Consider the following 22603-nt stretch of genomic DNA (forward strand, 5'->3'; position numbering starts at 1 on the left):
TTAAATTCTATAAGTAATTGAAAAAAAAACAAACAAAATAGTACATGTAACAAACTTTGTTATTTAAGTTTGTATCATCAATTTATACGATTTATAACATAATTAATGTATAATCTCTTAAACGGGTTTTTAGAAAACATACATTTAATATATACACACATACACACACACACATATATATATATATATATATATATATATTCGTAGGTATATATATATTAATATGTAGATATAATTTAGAATAATAATATGCTAGGTATTACAAGTAAAATAAAACTATTTGTGCTGATTTTATTTGACTAATAAACATAGCATAAAAATCGAAAAATTAACGATCGTAAGTAGTATAAACATAATGTAATGAATACAAGAGTTAATACTTAATAGGATACAATTATTATTATACAAATATAAATAAAATATCATAATAGGTGAGTATTAATATAATATATACGTACTATTGGATTACTCACTTGAAAATAAATATTACTAAATTGTTACATAATATTTATCTTGTAAGGTAGTTGGCAGCGATATTACTTTCCGTACAGTTTATGGAAAAAAGTATAATAAGTTTTTTTTTTAATATTTATATTCTTTATGATCTTGGACTGAGTTTATTTTAGTGGTGACTAAAAATTCAAGTTTTAGTTGATTTTTCAATCAACACTTTGTCACAATTTATTTAATACATTTTGTTTTTTTATTTCAATCAGAATCTACTTCTGTACTGCGGGAGTGCGAACATCGAGTAGTTCGTCAACGGTATTTATATAGCTATTTAAGTAAGTTGACAAATATGAAAAATGATAAGTGGATGCGAAACATTGCAGTTTCCGACTCTTTTCAAATTAAAAAAAAAATACTAAATCAATAATAATGCCTTCTACGTATATTATTTAGAAAAAAATTTCATTAACTTAATTTGGCCTAATCACATTAAGGCACATTTAACTTTCATGGGTTTTAAAATATACTTTTTACAAAACAAATAAATGAAATTTAAATGCATTACAAATAATAATAATACTTGTTTTTATAATAAAAAATTGAAATGTAAAAGTTAAAGATAACTCAAGGCACTTCTAAATAAGTTTTAAAAAAATTTAATGAAAATTGTAAATAATAACAGGGGTATAAATTTAAGTACAATTATTATATTATACAGATATATAACATAATGTCATAAGCATAACATAGCTATATAATATAAATATTTGATTTCAATATTTTATTATTTATTTAATTTTATTTTTTCAAGAAAACGTGAAATATCATAAAGCTTATAGTTCCTAACGTAAGTATGTTACTCAAAATTTAACACTTAACGTTCATTGAATATATTTAAAATTATTTTAATAATAATAAACTATAATAATTTAATAGCAATATATATATATAATATTTAAGTTATAATTACGGATTTGGTCCTGATTCAAAATGTCCCCTTTTGTTTTCGTGAACCCTTATAAAAACTTGCAAATATTGTAAAATCACTTATCGGATTGCCAGCGAGTCGTTGAGATTTATTAGAAAATAATACCATCTATGCTCAAACCTATTAAACACTATGATATGTATTTTGTTGAAACTTTAAATACAGTGATTCAAATTCATTTGAACTTCATTAAATTATAGTCAATGTAAGTATTTAATTAAACAACGTGATGTATATACGAATAGGTATATACTATGCAATTTCTGTGAGCTAATTTTTTTCACTTAACTAATCATAACGGAACGCTATTAAACGAATAAAAAATAAATAAACAAATGGGTAACGAAAAAAAAGATAAACTATAATTTTAATTTTTTTTGAAACTTATAATCTAGAACAATATTATTTAAAAATAAAATTTACATAAATTATGGGATTTGGTGCACGTCCCTTAAACTTTATATTTGTTTTAATGTGTATAAAATGTTTGCAATGTATTTGTTCATTCAAGAGTTATCGCTTGGACACCATATATATTATTATGTAGGTATAGTCAAATTATATTTTATTTCAAATTGTAATTCTTAAATAATTAAGAAGCTCTACCGAATATATTATTATATATTTTATGAGTGATTATTTAATTATTAATTTATATTAATATTAATATTATTTAATATTGTTATAAAGATTTTTAATGGTTATTTAGAATCGATTTTCGTAGAAAAATATAATAATGTACGTTACGCGCAATCATCCTAAAGCGATAAAATACCTACCTATAAAGACATTTAATAATATAATTACATTTTAATATTTAATTTTATAAATTTATAAATTTTAACAATATTAAAAAAAAATCAAAATCAAAATAAAAGCCATTTTGGCGTATACAATTCTACATATCTCGTTGAACGTGACCTATGCGAAATTTTAAAATCCACTTGTATATTCTGAGCAATTCTTACTAATTTCTAGTAGAAATAACAAAGTATTTTTTTTTCGTGTTTAACATTAATTAGTTCTACTTAAGTATTTTAACAATAATAATATATTATATTTATAATATTATTATATTAACGTAGATAAGTTGTACGTAGACGATTTCGAATCGTTTTCCAGTCGTTCGGCTGATTTCAAAACGAACGCTGACACATGTTTGTTCCTAAAAATATACAAACACATATTAAATTATTATCTTTCGAACGTCGTTTATTAACGACAATTATCATAAATAGCGGGAAATACGTTAGGTATATATATAGGTTATCTATCACTATTGTTTATATGTCATGATATCTATTATAATATACCTAGGTATAAAATTATCGTAATTACTAATTAGTTGGTAATATGCACTGTAACCTACTATAAACGCTATTATTCAACTGGTTACTGGTTACACTAATTTTTTAAGTAAACTTGTATTTTTATTTTTTTTTTTGAAAGTCATACTATATACCAAGGTTGAATTATTATTTTAAAATATATTTTAACAAAAAATCTTGTTTTCTCCCTATTTATTTTTCATAGTGGTTTTTTTTTTTTATGAATAACAAAATGTGTTTTTCATTTTCTAATCAAAAGAATGCTTTTCTAATAATGTTATTTGTATTCGTTTAAGGACGCATTTTTATTTTTAGCATAATTTGCCTCATATGAACAACTTTTTTGCTTTGCGAAATACTCAGAATTCGATAATATATTTTTATATAAAAGTTACATAAAATATGAACGCATTATGTGGATTGGATACTTAGATTGGATTCTCACTTTAAAAACTCTATTTTCAAAAGTAAGTTGTAAAATACATTTATATATTACAATTTTTTCAGTTTTTTTTAAATGTATTTTTCTGGCATTATTTAAAGTTAATACAAAAATCAAAGTCTAATATGATCTGTACAAAGTTTTTCGTTTCAAATAAAAAAAAAATAATGATCAAAATCCGACGAATCTACGATGCGTAATCGTTTTTCTTGTAATGTCACTTTTTATTGTTTAAATGGTTTAGTTTTATTTTTCCATGCTTATTGCATGGTCGCTCCACAGCGTAACTAAAATTGCCTGAATTTACGCTTCTCAATAAATAGCTGGCTGCGACATAATTTCGATGTTATTCGAAATTAAAATAAGCTAGTAGGTTCTTGATATATATAATGTTTATAGTATTATTATACGTAAAAACATTCTTTGAATTGAATAAAAACATTTAAACAATTAAAAAAAAAATTAAAATATTAACGTTTTACCTAGTTAAACAGATCACTGTGTATCTATTATCCATGCAGTAGTCTGCATTGCTCTGCATGTCTAGTGGCCACTAATTTATTATACGCATTGTCCATTAAATCACGTGATAATGCGACGGAAAATAAAAACGAAAACAAGTTTTTAATCTGTACTGGTTGAGCGGGCGTAGTTCCGGAGTAAACATCGGAAAAATTGTATTTTAAATTAAGCTGGGTTTTGGTGTGTGTAACGGAAAACGCTATGATAAACACAATTTTCTATCTTTCGGAACTGTGTAAAAATATATTTGGGTAAGCGGTATTATACACTATCATAGGGTACGTATGACTACAACGTTCGAAGATTGAGATAAATAGAGTTTGGTCGTATGCCAGAGGAAAAGTTTATGATTCGGTCATAATACATGCAACGTACGTGACGCGATTGTATGCAAAAACCGGCAAAAACCGAGAAAAACAGCGGTGGTGCGTTGCTGTTGAAAATTATTAATGCGACACAGTGAGTTTAACACAACTATACGTTTTTATTCGTAATTTATTTTTCGTTTCATTATTATATTGTCCTATTTTTGATCATTCTCGGGATAGTCGAATGGAAAGCGGGATGCCTGTAAGTTCCCCATACTATGTAGGTGTACATAATAAAATGTATATATGCGTATATCCATTCAAACAAATTTTATTTCCGTTCTTATTGTTGTTGGATTATATTATTTTCATATTTGAAATCAAACAGAAACGAAATAAATAAGATATGGGAAATATATATTACATTATTTACATGGTATAGGTACAACGGTACCTATTCTGCGATTCCCGCACAGTCGCGCAATAGATAATTATTATTTAATATTTATTACACTCCTTTTTTAGAAATGAATCATTACTTAAATCTGGATTCTGGACATTTGGTATACAACAGGTACACACTGCGTATATGTAATGCAGATATTTAATACATAATATATATTATATATATAGAGATATGCAGGGGCGCTGCTACACCGGGGCCAAGGTGGGCAAGTGCCTCCAACACTTGATTTTGCCCCTCCATTGCCTCCCTATAATTTAATGTTAAAAATATGTAAGTAAATAAAGAAATTGTAAATCATTAGTAATATATTATAAAATAGTATTAATTACTTTAAAGAGTTTTTAGACTTAAGTTATATTATTTTAAGTTTGACCGTTATATGCAAATTAAATATGATTTTTTTGTACATTTAGAAATAAATATACTTAATAGAGTTAATACTAACGGCACACATTCTAAAATCTCATACATTAAAAAATAAAAAGTTATGTATTATTACATAAAAATAAAAAAAAACGGAGGAAATTTGAAGTTTTATTGTAGTATATTTTTCATAATAATAAATTATAGTTACATTTTTTGTTTATTTATTTAGAAATATAAGATATTATACCCAAAACATTTATAGCAATACTTTCCTGAAAATATGGTATAATAAATAAATGGGTGATTGAGTAATTAAAACGTAAATGCTCTACCAGAAAAAATGTTCACCCGGCATTGCCCCCTCTCTCCAATAAAAATATTTGGCGCCGTCTCTGAGATATGTACTATGATATAATTTTGAACTTGAGTTTTTAAAATTTATTTATGACAATTTTCAAAGGAAAAATGTAAATTTGTTCATTTAGTTTAGTGGTTTAGTGATTTTTTTTCCAATAGAGCTACTTTTAATAGTCTATAATCGCTTTTCGGATCTATAATAAATAATATCTTAATTATTATGTCTATCTAGATAGAAATGGGTACTGCAGATATAGGATTATATTATTTCTTTAATATAACGAAGACTTAAAACCTTTTTTGAGCAATTCCATTTTTATTTTTATCTGCAAACAAATAAAAATATGCAGGCTAAAGTTGTTATTTGGACTGCTGTTAGGCATTCTTTCTTATACATACGGCTATACTGGGGGATAGAGGGCATCCTTTAACAACCAACGTTTTTAGGGTCGGTATGGAGTGAATACCGTTCGACCGTATAATAATAATAATAATAATATAGGTACACCTAATTAAAAAGAAAACAAGACCGTGCATCTATCTTCGTTTTAAATAGGATGGGTTGAAAAAAGAAAAATTAATTAATAATTAAAAATAGAAATTTACCTTGTTATGCGCTCGGTGAGATACACAAAGACCGTTTTTTGTGTTTTAACTTTTGAAAAAATTATTATATGATAAAAAACGAGATAGAGTGAATTCTACCGAGCTTCTTTGCAGGTGTAAGTATAACGGTGGATGATTTAATTATTCGAAATAAGTACCTTATTGTATATTTACACGAAGTTGGAGTATTCAACGTGCAGTGGTGAAAGTAGTATAATATTAAGTACCTATAATACCTATATTATATAATAGCGGTTTCAAAATTATATGTCTATATTTTTTACCCACTGTGTTTTGTTAGTTGTTTATGTAGGTATATAGTATAGAGCTGTACACAAATATAAATAAATAATTAACTAGCACAGCGTGTTTTGGTAATAACCACGTTTTCAAAAAAAAAAAAAATAAAAATAAATAATAATAATAATAATAAAATAAAATAAATTTGATTTAACACAATTTTTCTGTATTTTAAGGTCATCAAAATGGAATGGTTTTAATTAACATCACTACAGATACGTTTGTCGATAAATGACAATAATGTATAATATGATTATAAATACGTTATTCTATATCGCCGGCCTGCAGTAATGTTACTACTGCAGTTGATTTCTCTATATATATATATATAGTAACGGAATCGCATTTATCCATATGAATAATGGGAAACTGCTGTCATGTTTAAAAGCGCTGCACTACCCTGTCTAGATATACATATACATATATACATATATATATATAATTTAAAGGATTTAGCGATGGACTGAAATTAATTACAAACGCGTGCAGCTGTGTTATTAAATTCGAACGATTCCGAATAAAAACCATTTTATACCCACTGTTGCAGAACATTCGCATGGTTCTCTGCAAAGAGTGCAAAGACGCGCAACGCATATTCGGTTGTTCACAACTTCTGTAGTTCTGTCTACGTGCGTATTAAAATTATTGATTTCAAGACTAGGTTTTTCCCTTTTTCCGAATGTAACAAATTCCGTGTATCTATGGTCTATACTATTCGTTATTTTTTCTTTTTTTTAAAAAGTACAAAGGTATGCCGCGGTAGCTATACAATATACTCTATATACCATTATAATAAAACGTGGAGGTTCCACGGAGATAACAAAAGCTAAGGTCGATAACGAAAACCGTCTTATTTTACGATACAGTGGGGCGAGATTAAACATCGTGCGACGACGGTAATCGATAACTTACCTTTGATAAAGGAAGCGCAGTATCTACTGTATAGTAGTGTAGACAGTAAAAGTAAATAATCTACGTAGGGGTCGCATAATAATATATAGGCAACGAGGTTGGGAACTACAATATGATGCCAACGTTAAATTCGGATTTTTTTTACCTTCTCGACGTTATATTCGTTATACCACGAAATATAATTCGAGGCCGTAAGTATATTAAAGTATCATAAACCAATTGTCAAATGTATTCAGAAACTTTAAAAAGAACATGACATTTTTAAAATTTTTTTCTATGCTTTATTTTTTAGAAGCTGCGCCATTTAATTGTATTATTTTACATGGGTTTTAATAATACAATTGCTTTTATAATTTGAAAAAAAAATAATGCATATTATCGCGATGTAAGTACAAAATAATAAATATAGGAACGTCTTCACAACATTAAAATCTATAATAAACATCAAAACTAGGATAAGTACTTGGGTTTATCTATTTTAAGGTATCAACCAAAATGTATGGGTTAACCCTTTCACGACGAAACTACACATTGGTGTAGGTTAGCGTACGTCTACTTAAAAACAAATATAATGATACAATAATCAGTTTTACAATGAGCCTACACAAACGTGAAGTCTTTTGTCGATACTCTCAAAACCAAAACGATTAGAATGTAAAATAATCAAGTAATATAATACCTAACTAGTAATACATTATTACAGGTATTATTATAAACAGGTCATAGATACTTGTATTCTATTATATTTATTAAATTAAAAAATATATCGTTTATAATATGCGCAGTACATACTACATCTTCTCGTATATTATATTGGTCGAGCACTATCGGGCAACCTTATAATTGATAAAGTACGCATTTGACAATATATTTTACGAATCCTGCAAGGCTGGGACTGGCTATACACGTGGCGTTTTCCTTCGAGTTCCATATACCGACAGTCTCGTGATGTTTTCTATCACCGCGTAAGTAGTCCATCTCGATTCAAAGCTGTGTAAAATCAAGAGTACGTTTTTATTGTTTCGACGTTCGTCCGCCAGAACGCAAATTCGTCGGCGATTTCCACTCCGGACGAAAACGTTGCGGATCATATCCGTCGTGTATATTATAGCTATATATATATACATACTCTAATATATAGAACGATAAATTTTAAATTGGATGGAAAACGCCGCGTAACGCTGCGGCCTAACATATACTTTTTAAACTTTAAAACGATAATTGGTGTTTATCCCATATCACACCAAAAATAAAAAAACTCGCAGGCTGCGTCGTACGACGACACAATTGCGATAATACAAATTAATATTAATAAAAAAGAAATTATAATTACCGATGGGCGGCGGTCGGGCGTGGGCTCAGCTGGATGGCTGGATGGGCTCGGGCACTAAATGCGGCGTCCGGCTGCTGATGGGCGGCAATATGGGACTGGTGGGCCAGTGGTAATGGGACGCGCCGCCGGCACCGGTCGGCGGCACGCTGCGCGAGTGCGACATGACCGTCGACCCGTTGCCCATGGCCAACATCATGCCGCTGCCCGGGGCGCCCGAGGACGATGGGAACATCAGCGGGTTGCCGCCGACGCCGGTCATGCTACCCGCTGGTGACGAGACGGACGGCTGCATCAGGCCACCGGTGGCCACCGCGGCCGCCGATTCCGGGTGCAGGAAGTTGCGCCTGGACTCTGTCGTCGACGACGGGTTGGCGGTGTTCGGCTGGTTCTGTTGGTTCTGCGCTATGCACCGGGTCAGGATCTCCGGTAACAGCTCCAGCTGCACAGACACGCGTCACTTGATTATTGACTACCGCGAAAAACGACGGACTCTATAACGTCTGGCTTCTATTTTGCAGTCTTACGGGATTTACGGAAAAACGTTCCAACTTAGTTATAGCCGGTCAACAGTACCGGATTCCAAATTGGCCAAAGACATGAAAAAAAATACTTCCTAATGTCGATAAATATTTTGACAGGATGTGTCGTGAAATCTTCATTTATGGTACTGAGAAAATTCCAATAGAAACTCATACAACGAAATTATTTATACTCCTATTATAAGTGTATAAATGGAGCCAATTCTTTTAATGTAAACGATCATATTATTATAATTGTTCCTGTATAATATATATATTTTTATTCCATTTTTTTTATCTCTTTTTAAGTTTTTGAATGATAGCATTTTCATTTTTATATTTTAAATTAGGATACTTTTTTTGAGAATCATAATTGGAATTGGAATTTCGAATGAGTAGTTATAATTATTTATTGTTTGGATGAGGGGATTCGATTGATATAAAAGTACCTCTCAAAATGTTGTTCTACTACTCTGCTTGTCAGATCGTTTCAACAACTTAAAATTCTAATAAGTTATAACTAATTAAGAACATTTGAAATTTCATTATTATTTATTGACTGTTTCAGAAATATATTCTACTCCTAGATGTGATATGAATTATGTATGCTGTGATTTAAAATAGTATTTACTTAAAAAATCATAACGATAAATATAAATATATATACAATTAATATAATATAAAATATGTAAAATTTAAATTTCTAAATTTCCAACAAATTAATACTTTTCAAAAACATTAGTGTTTAGTTTTAAAAGAATCACTTTGTTTAGTTAGAGCCGTTAGAGGTATACTGAATATTAAATGATTTTTTTTTTAAATTAAATTATTTTATATTTTGTCAATGTTTATTCAGATATTTATTTGTGCAATATGCGTATTAATGTCAATGATAAAGAGTTCTAGAGTTATGATGGTGTTTTAATGTTAGTTTAGTGTGTAGTGTATTAATGTATAAATACTATTAAGAAATCAAAAACGAAAATAATTGTGGGACAATATTATACTTTATATTTTAATTTCTGTACGTCATGACGATAACTGTTATATTATTTAAACCATATAAAAAATATATTGAAAAAAATACAATCAATAACCCGCTTTAGTGTTTACCATTAGTTTATCGGAAACAATAACGTTTCCTTAAACATGAATATTGAGTCGGTATTTTGTATTTTATCACCAGGCATAAAGTCACAGTAATATAACTGATTGCTTGACAGATGGTTGATTGGATGGAGACTTTATAGAGTGAACGGAGCTTATGTTCGCCCATGGCAGTTCGGATGACACTGTTTTGTAGTTAAAATATTACCATTACTTCATGTAAATTCCTCCCATACTCCCTTCCATTGCTCAACCAGCTTCAGATATCAAGAAGAGAATCGGATGTGCAAGACAGGTGTACAGATGTTATCATTTAAATTATATGAGACAAGTAAAATTTGAATACCGTAAAACGATATAGTACTCGGAAAATATTCATATCTATAGTGCTGTTAGTCATTCATTAGTCATAAGTCACAACACTATACTTGTTGTAATTACAACAGTACAAACTTATGTAGTTCTGATTTGGTCACACCTTTGGTGTACAATCTACACTGGAAAATAATTTAAGATGTTTCGTACATGACATGATATGAATATTTTTCAAATATTATGGGAATTAAAAAAAAAATAATGCAAAAAAATATTTTCTACCTTATGAAAATCGTTATACCATTGTAAATTTAGATGGGGTTCAATCACTTGAAAATGTGTAATCAAGTGGAATTTTTTTCTGATATTTGGCAAGCGTTTAGGCTTTTATTATTATTATTTTTTTTTTAAAGATTCATCCAAAAAAGTCCGCTCGGTTGGAAGTCATTAACAAACTTTTTTCTTTGGGATATAACTATTTAATTTTCGTAAGCTTGATAAAAAAAATGTTTATTTTGACCTAAATACTTGATAATTTAAAGACCGATTAGAGAATATATAGTAAAGTGTAGAACAATAATTTGCTAATGATTGTAAAAGAATAATGACGTTGTAAATAAAGGTAGGATGTATAAATTAAGAACATAATAAAAATTGTGTCAATAAATTGTTATTATATAATATTCAAATTAATTGAATTAATTGTGTATAATGTCAAATGGTAGTTATATTTATAAACATAAAATACGTCAGAGAATTAATCAAAGTTTCAATTACATAATTTGGTATACTACCGTGTTATGTAATTGTAGTTGTATAACCCAATTGAAATGCATTGCATTTATTCGGTCATGTAAAATAATTTATAGAATTCATGAAATAATTTACGGAATTCGTGGCTGTATAATTTATTTAGACATGGTTAATTTAGACTTTAAAATGTTGTTTTATATTACGTTTGATTAAATCCTTTGTTCTTAGTTATAATTACAAGACAAAATAATTTAAATGAAACTTTAAAACTGTATAACTACTTACTTTACCTAGTCTGTCGAAGGTAAAAAAAATAGTTTGATGTAAATATGTCTATAAGTACCATGCCGACGAGGAATTATTATTTTATTATACTTGATTTAAAAATAAAATGTTTAATATTTCGAAAATGATATTGCACATATAATTTGATATTCATTTATAGTAATTTCAACTGAGAATGACATCATTAATACGTTATAGTAGTAAACAAATGGAATTATATTATTTACCTGTTCTTGTAAGGCTACTAGTTTATCTTCAAGATTCACCAAACGTTCTTCAAACGCATCGTATCGGTTACTCATGTCTGATACGATTTCATAAACAGTGTTCTGAGTCTGAAAATATATTAATCATTATCCTCCATATTTATTGTTACGGACACGGTAATTTCTGCTACTCACTTTGGCCATGTCTGTTATTGTATTTGCGTTGTCCATTAATTTTCTTTGGTCCATTTTTACTTTTCTCAACCTAAGGTAAACATAAAATATTTATTTTAAACTAAAAACATAACACCCGAGTTTTATTCAGCCCAAAGTTGGAAGTATCGAGTATTATCTTTCAAACTGTCTACTTGAAAAATGTTCGTATTTGGTTGGAATACGATTGTTGATAAAATAAAAACTCTTGTTATCCCCTCGAGTGCAGTGCGGTTGTTTTAATTGAAGAGTTTAATTGAAAAGGGTTTGTGTACGTCGTGTAGTTGTTCATCAGGAAACTACTAGTATTTAATTATCACAAGCGCGTCGTGTTGAAAAAACTTATTATTTTTTACCCGACGAAGTCGTAAAAAAGAAATGTATTTGAATATATATCGGTGCTACAAATACAATAATAGAAAATTTGGAGACAAAATATGATTGTATTCGAACAATATATTGAATACCATTTTACGGGTTTTTTTTTAAGTCGTTTAAGTCAGTAATGATTTTTCTGTTGAGAATTTCTTTTGGCGGTCAACAAATGTTTTGGGCGTTATTGAATTGTAATAGACTTACGCGTATATGGCCAACAAGAATTTTCGTTGGTGTGTTCGAACCCTGCCTGCATTCACCCTTTTCACCAGTCTAGTGTGTTTATAGATCAGCCAAGTCTCTCTGAGAACGTTGGCCGCAGCGTTTTTCAGCTGAAAACGACATATATTTTTTATGAAAAAAAATCATCCATAATAATAGTATATAAATTATTCAATGTTGTACTCGTTTTGTAAGTTGAGTGTCCATCATGAAGTTATGGACATGTTTCTCTGCTCTAGACAGTTCCATCTTTCGTGACACAACAGCCACTAGAAGTGCTGTGCACCCGGCACCCTGGAAACATAATTTTAGCTTTAGTTATTTAAGACCGGCATTGGTGGTGGAAATAAAATTGCAGGAAAAATGTTGAAGGAAAAAACAACACTCTACATTATAGTTAGTATAGTTGTCTATTTATTGTGTTTGATGATCAAAGCCAACATAAATTTGTTCATGCAAAGTTATTAATATAAGTTTGTGTGGAAGTTTGTTTTATAAATGATTGATGATGGTTAAAGAATAACAAAAACCGTAAGTGAGGTACATTTTTAAAAAATATTTTATGTTTAAAACGACGATGATGATGTTATGATAGTAATAATAATAATAATAATAATAATAATAATAATATAATAGCTCTATTCATGCAATTTAAAAGGCTTTATGTACTAGTAGAAATTAATGCTTATTTTAATATTTTAATTAACAGTTAAATTTATTAAAAGCGTAGTGTTTAACTCTTTTGTTTAACTCTGATGGACAGTAAGGACTAGGTAACTGATGTTATCGGAAAAGTCCATTGGTGTGATCTAATTTTCGATGTCATAGTAATTAGGCCCACTGCTTAGTCGACGTTTAAATAAAATATATTATTTTGTTCTTTCATTCGTCCACGTAGAATTAAAATATTATTAGTTGGCATTTGGCTAAATAATTGGGAAAGTGGAAAATTAAAGTATGTTCCATTATTATATCAATGTGTATTTGGAGTCGTTGTACTATAATCACAGATGTGCTCCATCTCATCGAATAAATTTCAGTGTTTCGTGTTTGGATGTACACTTTTTCAACCTCTAAACATTAATTATTCTTGTAGAAAATAATCGAGTGCACATTTTCTTTTATTTATACAAATCAACAAGCGTTTGAATGCCCACTTAACCGTATATTATTATGTTCATGCAATATTAAACAAAGAAGTTCCTGTACAGTTTTACTTAAAATAAAACAATATTACAACGTGCATCCCGGGTTAGTGAAAAATCGAAAAATTATTTACACATTATAATGATTCTAGTGGAGTTTTCGTTTAATTTCAAAGCCCAATATTTTTTTCTTGAAACGTGAATGAGGCAAAATAGTGTTAGACAAAGCGTGATACATTTGACATTGCATGGCGATTAGATATGTTTAGTGTTCACATAAAAAATATACAAAAATATTTCATACTATCCTGTTTTGTCTTTATTATTTAATTAATAAATTATAATAATATAATACACACACTATCTAACAACTAAATATTATATTATTATAGAATAGTCGTAAGTGTTTTCGAATTTAATGGGAGCTTTTATAATAACAATATGTGTAGCAGTGCAACGAGACACCACATTTGCCTATTCAGGACGCCGTGTCACCTACTGTAGTATATCTATATATTTTGTCGGTAATTATATTAATATGGTGTTTATACCTAAATCTAAGACAGTGCGTCTATACATGTAGAAGTGTCTAATTTCTAAGTAATAATAATAATAACAAATAATTGCAATAAAATTGTATAATATCACTTGTGATTTTCACAACGGTATCAACAATGATATACATCAATTACGAAATATCTATAATATTATTGTATCTAAAGCGCTATTGAAACTACTGTACAAGGGACTTTATATATTTATAAAGCGCTTCTACACGCTTTGCATAGTGTTCGGAATGTTGAAGTAAGACACTTGGAATTTGCATCATATGAGCGGTCCTTAAAATAATTGCTTTGAAACGCTTTTACGTGTAATTATTATTATTGTTATATCAAAGGGATTCATATAAAACCATGTTTGATGTAAGAGGAAGAATGTAGAGTTGGAAAACAAAGTAAAATATACATAATATAATGTTTATATATATTTACATACAGGATGGTTTTCTGTAAGTAAAATAATATATGGAATGTGTCAGAGAATATTCATAACTTTTATTTGGATTACATTTTTTAAATAGTAACATATAATTTTAAACATCTTAAATCATTATTTATTTAAAAATATAAATGTATATGTTAATTTTAAATTAGACTCGTTATTAACTATTTACTAATTATAATTATTACCTATTTAAATATTTATAATTGATAATCATTAACAGTAATAGAAAAATTATAAGTTGTTTCATCAAATGTAATTATTATTATAACTATTAGGGAGGCTACAACATTATTATAATTTTGAAAATGTACAATAAATAAGTATAATTTTATTATAATTTTATCTCATAAACTGTTATTTCCGATTCACCATTAAATGGTTTTTATTTTGTGTGTGAAATATATATATAAATACATACAAATAAATGTTTGACAACAAGATACTCTAATCTATATTTTATGATTATATAATATGTAGTTTTATACTAAATTGTTTATTTTCTATGAATCCCTTAGACGTTAAGGGTATAATGTTATTAATCAATTTATCTACTCTAAAATCTAAATCCACTTGGACATCGCTCAACTGTATTCCTTCCTAAATTAATTTAATGCATTTTCCAAGCAAGCACGCTAGAATTTTTAGATGCTATCGGCTTGATAGACTTTTGGTCACTAAATTTGAGGCCACTGGGATATTTGTTTGGTTGTTCTGGAGTCGGTCTTACCATTATGCCAGTGGTGACCGCAATGCCACGACCGCAGTAAGTGTTTGGCACTATGTCTCCGAAGCCCACGCTCAGGAACGTGATCGCTATGAACCACATGGAGTTCAGCAGGTTAGCGTGATCTTCATCATGAAACCTACAGAGCCCCAGACACAGTGTAGTATTGATCACAACCCAATCCCAGTAAAAAAATTAAATTATAAATTATAAATATTACAATATTTCTCATGAATCGGAACGCGATTTATTATCTTTATCCTATCGACTCCAAAAACACATCGATATGTACAGTTTCCGTATCGAAATTATTACTAGGATGCGTAAAAAAAGACAATAACACAATTTTAAACACGAGTTCCTTTTCCGTTCGTTTTTGGCGCGTATGACAATACTGGTTGAAATACATTAAACAAAATTCATTGCTTCGATTGTTTATCAGCCCCAGGGGTTCAGAACTATGCGTTCTAACCCGTTTATCCAATTACAAAAACGTAAAAAAAAAGTTTTGAATCATCAACACGTGTTCAGGAGTGCGTATATTTTCTATTTCGTAGAAGACTTATTGTGAAACATGACTTATTTACTCGTTTTTGAAGTGAAACTTCATCGTATTTCAGACAACACGAATTTGTTAGACATAGTACAGGGCTCCATATAATAATAATATGTACAGGGTGTCTACACTTTTTATATTTTCTAATGTTAGGTTTTATTAATAAAAAACGATTACGTTATGAGAGAATAACATAAAATAATATGTATATACTAAATCAATTATACAATGGTTTTATATGTTAATAACTTTTAAAGTAGATATCCATACTTGAAAGTTATTAAGTCCAATATACTTTAGGACGTGCTCGACGTTTGTTGAGCTAATGTTCTATTATACATTGAAGTTTTGTACGTTAATTCTGGACGGATGAATGAAAAATGTACATCATAAAAATGTTTAATGAATTTTAAGAATTCAATTACACCCGCACTCCCTGACATAGAAACCATTTTTTAATATATTTAAAAAATATTTTCACTGGACCCAAATGTTGAACGTATGAAAGCTTTCAATTCAATTGGTTCCCAATGAATGTAAATAGCTTTTTAAAGCAAATAAAGTTCTAAAACTTTGTGTCGCGTCTACAAAGTTAGCAGAAGCTCGTGCCAGGACATAATTAATTTACGGCGGCGGCGGTGGCTATGGCAGTGTTGGTTGGGTGTGTCCCCTATTAAAATTGGTTTACGATCATTATTATTCGAAATATAAGCTTAATCGAATTATGTGCGACGAGAAATTGGGGTGGGAGGAGTGAAATTTAAAACGACTTTCCGGATTCGCTAACTACACGGAAAACACCATGTTGTACAGCGTTTAAACGCGTGTATAAACGCAATTTCAATTTTGTAAGCTCCAGAGTAAACAGTTCGCTTTTAATTGTTAAAGTTAATTACATTTTAATTTTAGTTTTTGTGTTGATGAAGAGTTTTGAAGTAATAATTCTCTCTTTCTCGGTCACGAGTAAGAGGTGGATTGGTGGTTGGTATACTGTCAAAAGTAAATGCACACGATGGCACTGTGTCTGTAAATATGTGTCAGTATATTTGCGTACCATGTGTGTGTACTTGTGTAATTGTAATGTGTGTACGTGTGTGTGTGCGCGTTTATTGTGTATTGTGTATGTGTTCGTCATTATTAATCTTACCATAATACCGCAGGAGAGCGTGATGCCTCGTCCGCAGTACGTGTTTGGTACAATGTCTCCGTAGCCTACACTGAGTAACGTGATGGCTATCAGCCACATCGAGTTCAAGTAATTGGCGTGGTCCTCGTCGTGGAACCTGCGTGCAATATACAATGTCCGTACTACTGGTAGGACAGTAGCAGTGACGCTAGATTGCCTCTTCCATTTACGCAATATTGCGTTCGATGATTATTATTAATATTATTATTTTGTGTTAAACAAAATAAAATACCAAATTATTTAATTTAAAATAAAAAAGGAGACGAATAATACTATTTTCAAAACATATTATTATTATAGTTATTGATAACGAGCAAAAAATTCCGAGGAAGAAAAAATATTGGAGCATAATATTGTATATTTTATTTGTTTTATTGTTATTGTTTGTTCATTAATGTGTTTATATTAATTTTCATACCTCGAACGTTCTAATATAGACTTGGTATTAGTGGCGTGTACAAAAATGTTCAAAACTATGTACTGGACATTTTAAATTTATCAACGACGTATGTATCGAGTTTTAATAGGTTCATATAAGATCACAATACGGATATGATGCAATCTCATGTTGGACATTTATAAATTGATAATTACTGTGAGATAAACATTAATACTAGTCATTGGTTGATTAAACAATCAGTCAGCATACCAGCCCATTATAAAAATATATTTTGTTAATTCTTAAAGATATTTTTCTTTTAAATAAATTATTAGAATATTATAATATTTGGTGAAATTAATTTTTATATTTTGTATTAGAATTTATTTTAAAGCAAATGTCCTGTAAAAATCTATGAGTTTTATATAGTTAAGATTTCCTTGAATATTGTTTTATATTTGTATTCACATTTTATTTCTTTAATATTTAATTTTTTTTAATCATTTCTAAGGTTATTGATATATACATTAATAATAAATAAAAATGTATGACATTATTTGACATTTTATAAATTATTAACGTATATAATAAAATATTAATAAAAATACTTTCATACAGCCGCAAGCAATGATACAAAGCAGTTGGTATGGATATTTTTTTGGGAACATTTCTATTAAAGTCATGCTTTTTGCATAAAATTACAAATACCGCTTAATACAATATTGTATTAGGCATGTTAATTATATTATTAAGAATAAACACGTTGGCTACTACGCATAGCGGATTTTTGAGTAGGTTTTAATTACCTACTTTAATTTGTTTTGGATGCTAATGCGGAACAACTATAGTGCCAATGCCACCATGACTAGGATTTACAACACCGTTCATAATGACCCTAATTTAGAGAAGTGGATCAAAATGTTTCATTGGCATTTACTGAATTTCTACTGCAGAGGTTTCTGATGAGGAATTTTGCTGGGACGATAATTAGACTGGTGGATTTAATTTGAACAAATTTATTACGCGAGAAACCACTGGAATTCGATACCAGCCACAATATATATACATTATTTATACGAGTGCATCTCGGTGGAATTTTAATGGAAATAAAATCGTCAGCGACAAGGGTTCGACGATAAATTTTCGGTGAAAAGTCGAAAGGGGCAACGGATAATATTCATGGTAGTGGTTTGTGGTAGTGGGGAAACAAAATGAACAACAGATAAACATTACTAATGAAAGTATAATCAAAATGATTATTCGTTTCCAAAAGTGAGTTTTGATTGCCGTTTTATGCGAGCTCGCTCTCCCCCTATCAACCGGATCAGCCTATATATTTTTGGTATTGTTATTTATTTTGCGGGTACGCGCTGAGTGCATTTGTTTGTCTGGAAGAATAATTGCTCCCGGGAGTAATTTGAAATGGCTATTATAGATGAGGATATAAAATCGAACGGAAGGAAATAACCGGATATTAATTTAACAGACAAAAAAAAGCACAAACAACTGGAAGGAAATTGATAATTAAGATGAAAAGCAAAGAGGGTGTCCTAATTTAGTAATATTCTACTCTCTTTGTCTAGTACATAAAGAATCAACTAAGTGAAACAGAATTAAAAAAAAAATCTTCCTTGTTATTTTTGTGGACTGTTTTCCAAGTTCAAGTATACTAGCTTAAGTATACTCGAGATCTGAAATGACGCGTCAAAATCACTCGAACTTAAAGTGTATATTATGTCAACGTTTGGAAAACAAAAACTTAAAAATGACTATTTTCATGGTCGTTAAAAATGTCATTTCGAGTAGAATTGTAAGATTGATGAAACTGCTTAACTGATAAAAATTAATATAATGCTAAATGCCGAACGTTAAATGTCTGCTTAGACACTTAAAAAGTCATATCATACCACTTTAACGATTTATTACAGTATCAATGACTCGTTTTGTTTGTAAACATTTTCTTTAAATTTTTTTTTTTAAGAAAGTTAATAGCTTATAAGCCTAAATTATTTACTTTATTAAAATAAGTTTTTGTCATATTTAATTTTAGAAATATTATTCTGTATATATTTAGATATTTAAGTTGGTACAGTTTTTTTTATGGAATTATTTTATAATGTAATTAAATTATTAGTAATGTAAAAATAAAACTGTAAACATTTTGTTTTTGGCTTCAAAATTATTTGTGTTATTGTACTATTTAATTAGTATTACAAAAATTAATCACAATGAATTTATAATTTATTTATTTATAAATCTCCTTAATTAAATTAAATATATTGTTTTATGTATATATATATACGAAATGTATTATACTTATTTTTTACTTAGAAACACAAACTACACAGTTTAATGGCTTTTATTTTTATTAAAAATACCATGAAATACTAAAACCTCAGAGTTTTCAAATTAATATTTTATTAGAATTCCAAAGAATTATGAATGCGAGATGAACATTTTGAGATTAGAGAATTAAAATATGCATGATCTATCTTGAAGAATACTTAATCAAAGTTTTGGTAAGAAAAAACTTTTTAATGGTAAAGCTCCGGGGAAATTATCAAGACAAAATAGGTACGTTGTTAACTATTATTACGAACAACCGATTTATCTCAGTATGATATTTCTAGAAAAATGTTAATAATAACAACAATCGATCACTAGTTATTATAAATTAGTATAACGTATAAATTAGAAGTGGATTTATTATTAATTTTGTCAAATTGTTAAGTGTTTGCATATTAAAATTAGAATAGTAATTGTTTTTATGTAAATATTAAGACAACGTGATTTGTACCATAATGTTTACATTGGTAACTTATACTGTCTACGTTAATTAACCACCCACTCTTAATTAATAATGTCTTATTTAATTGCTTTAATAATTACTTATAACAATAAAAACATATTTACGTTTTAAGCTGATTTATGAAAATTGAAACTGTTGTGGTTGACACTTGAATTACGCATTGCTAATTGATATTATGTATGGTTTAGAATAATGTCATATAATACTTGGAAGTGTTTATATTTATATAAACCTGTTTGTGATAATGAATGTCTCCAAATTAATTTATCCCTCCCTTGAACATTTCTACCCTTGTATATATTTAGTTATGAGTAGTACGACTAATACGACTAGTGTTTTAAGTAATATTTGATTTATAAATGTAGGGTTTTAGATAAACTCGGTTAACTGGAAGAACATTCGAAACACGAAGAACGAGAAACGCCTCTCTTTTGTTTCATAGTTATGTATACCCTGGTGGCGAGTGAATAATTACTTGGCAACATTACAGTTCATGAATAAAATACAGGATAAATACAAGCTATTATTCCTAACAAGTAGAGATTATGACCATTTTAAAATAGATTGTAAAGCTTTTGATTTCAATTTAATTATTGATTTGTTGTTATTAAAATTATCTCGTAATAATTCTGGATAGAAATAGTTTTAATTTAAATAAATAATAATTATTTTTCATTATTTTATTACATTAGTATTCAGTTGGTTAGTCGATTTTTATGCAAACACTTTTATTTCGCACTGTTTCAGTTTAATTATTGTACAACCTATTACTTAACATTAAATAATAATACACGATACTATTACCAGTATAGTACCAATTTTATAAAATATATATACATTTATATTTTGTTAGTATGTTGTTGTTTTAGGTTGTAGGGCTGGTATGTTCTTGGTTGGGAATGGTCAGTAGGATGAATTAAAAATAAAATACTTAAGCTTAAATATTTAACGGTAAAATAACAGTATTGTTTGTTGATGTTCTGAAATTGTGTTACTGTCTATTTTTGCGCCTCTTGTTCGACAAAAACTAACATATTTTTTAAAGATATTTTGTCATTTACTGTTAAAATATATATTCTGTTCTTAATATTTAACAGAGATTTTGCAACAGTTCAAAGTATCCAATTTGTTTATTTTTATTTTTAATAGCATTCAATTACTATACTAATACTCTATTATTGTGTAGATCTTTTTAATTTTCAGATTCACGAGTAAACAGAATACTATGGATTATTTTCGTGAAAATTTAGTTCTTATTCAGTCGTACGAAATCGAATTAAAAATAAATAAAATGTTTTAAATATTATATTTGCACATAAATTTTTCAGGTATTTTTCTTACCATATTGAACATAAAGAACTCGTATATTTTCAGAATTTTTTTAAAATAAGTTACTTGTACGGAATGTAGTTCATGTTATTTTTGTACCACACTTTTGTTCACAAACTTTTCATTTTTTTACACAAAAAGAACATTCTTTATGCTTAATTTGTTAAATAACCACGGAATATAGTAATAGCTTGTTTTATGTAAAATTATAATATGTTGACTATAATATTTGTATTTTTATAGTTAACTATCATTCAAAAATATAAATAAAAATGTATTAGACAATTTCAATAATATGAGCGCAAAAAATATTGAACAATTTATAATAAACCATTTATGGACATAATATAACATTTAGGAAATCCCGATATTAAATTGAACGTTTTTGGCATATTAATAATTGTTAATACTTTATTTTATTTTATTTGATGTTTGTATGTTACAGAGTATCATTAAACAAATACCATTCGTATAGTTCACGATTATTGCATCAAATATTTTCCTAGATTTTCCAAACAAATGCATGTTATAAAATATAAATGTAAACAATTCTAATAACTTTTAAATAGTAACGTATTAAACTGTCAATTATTACACAGAACCTGTGAATAATGCAGATGGCCTTGCGCATCCTACCATTTACCAAGCGCCGCAAGCGTGCAATCGGAAACAGCTCGTAGGTGATCAAGACTCGTTTCACAACTGCAGCATTACGCTATATAACATGAATTTGTTAAATAATGAAAATGGGATCGAAAATCACAGTTGACATTTTACTACATTGGATATAATTACTACATACACACTTGCGGATGCGAAAAAAAACCAAAAATAACAAGAAAACAATGGAGAAATGGATGCAGAGATAATGGCTGGCGATGACTGTTTCATAAAAGTAACTGACGAATATAATAGTATGATTACATGAACTTCTCGATTAATTGTAATAATTCAGTATTCTATAATTTATGTTCTGCTTAAAATCACTATTCGTAACAAATATGATTTTTATAAAAAAATTATTATTATTATTAAAAAGTTCTTAAAATGATAAATAATAAATCAAAACTGGTTGTCATTTTAAGTGACTCTCTACAC

The 22603-nt window shown here is 28.5% G+C and overlaps 1 protein-coding gene across 5 annotated transcripts in view; it reads right to left on the bottom strand.

Moving 5' to 3' along the window:
• Positions 1-409: 409 nt before the first annotated feature.
• The window catches only part of LOC113550088 (small conductance calcium-activated potassium channel protein), a 245212-nt gene continuing 223018 nt past the window's right edge, over positions 410-22603 (bottom strand). For 2 of the 5 annotated variants that reach the window (XM_026951717.1, XM_026951719.1), the window contains 7 exons: positions 16950-17085; positions 12556-12666; positions 12355-12482; positions 11758-11827; positions 11584-11691; positions 8379-8817; positions 410-2603 (listed from right to left, as the gene is read on the bottom strand). In XM_026951717.1, the coding sequence (XP_026807518.1) occupies positions 8404-8817; positions 11584-11691; positions 11758-11827; positions 12355-12482; positions 12556-12666; positions 16950-17085 (967 nt within the window). In that variant the 3' untranslated portion in view covers positions 410-2603; positions 8379-8403. Of the gene's footprint in view, positions 2604-8377; positions 8818-11583; positions 11692-11757; positions 11828-12354; positions 12483-12555; positions 12667-15249; positions 15386-16949; positions 17086-22603 lie in introns of those variants that run through there. The other 3 variants (XM_026951714.1, XM_026951718.1, XM_026951716.1) reach the window with 3 other exon arrangements.

This window comes from Rhopalosiphum maidis, chromosome 4 (genome assembly GCF_003676215.2).
Source record: "Rhopalosiphum maidis isolate BTI-1 chromosome 4, ASM367621v3, whole genome shotgun sequence".
Lineage (NCBI taxonomy): Eukaryota > Metazoa > Arthropoda > Insecta > Hemiptera > Aphididae > Rhopalosiphum > Rhopalosiphum maidis.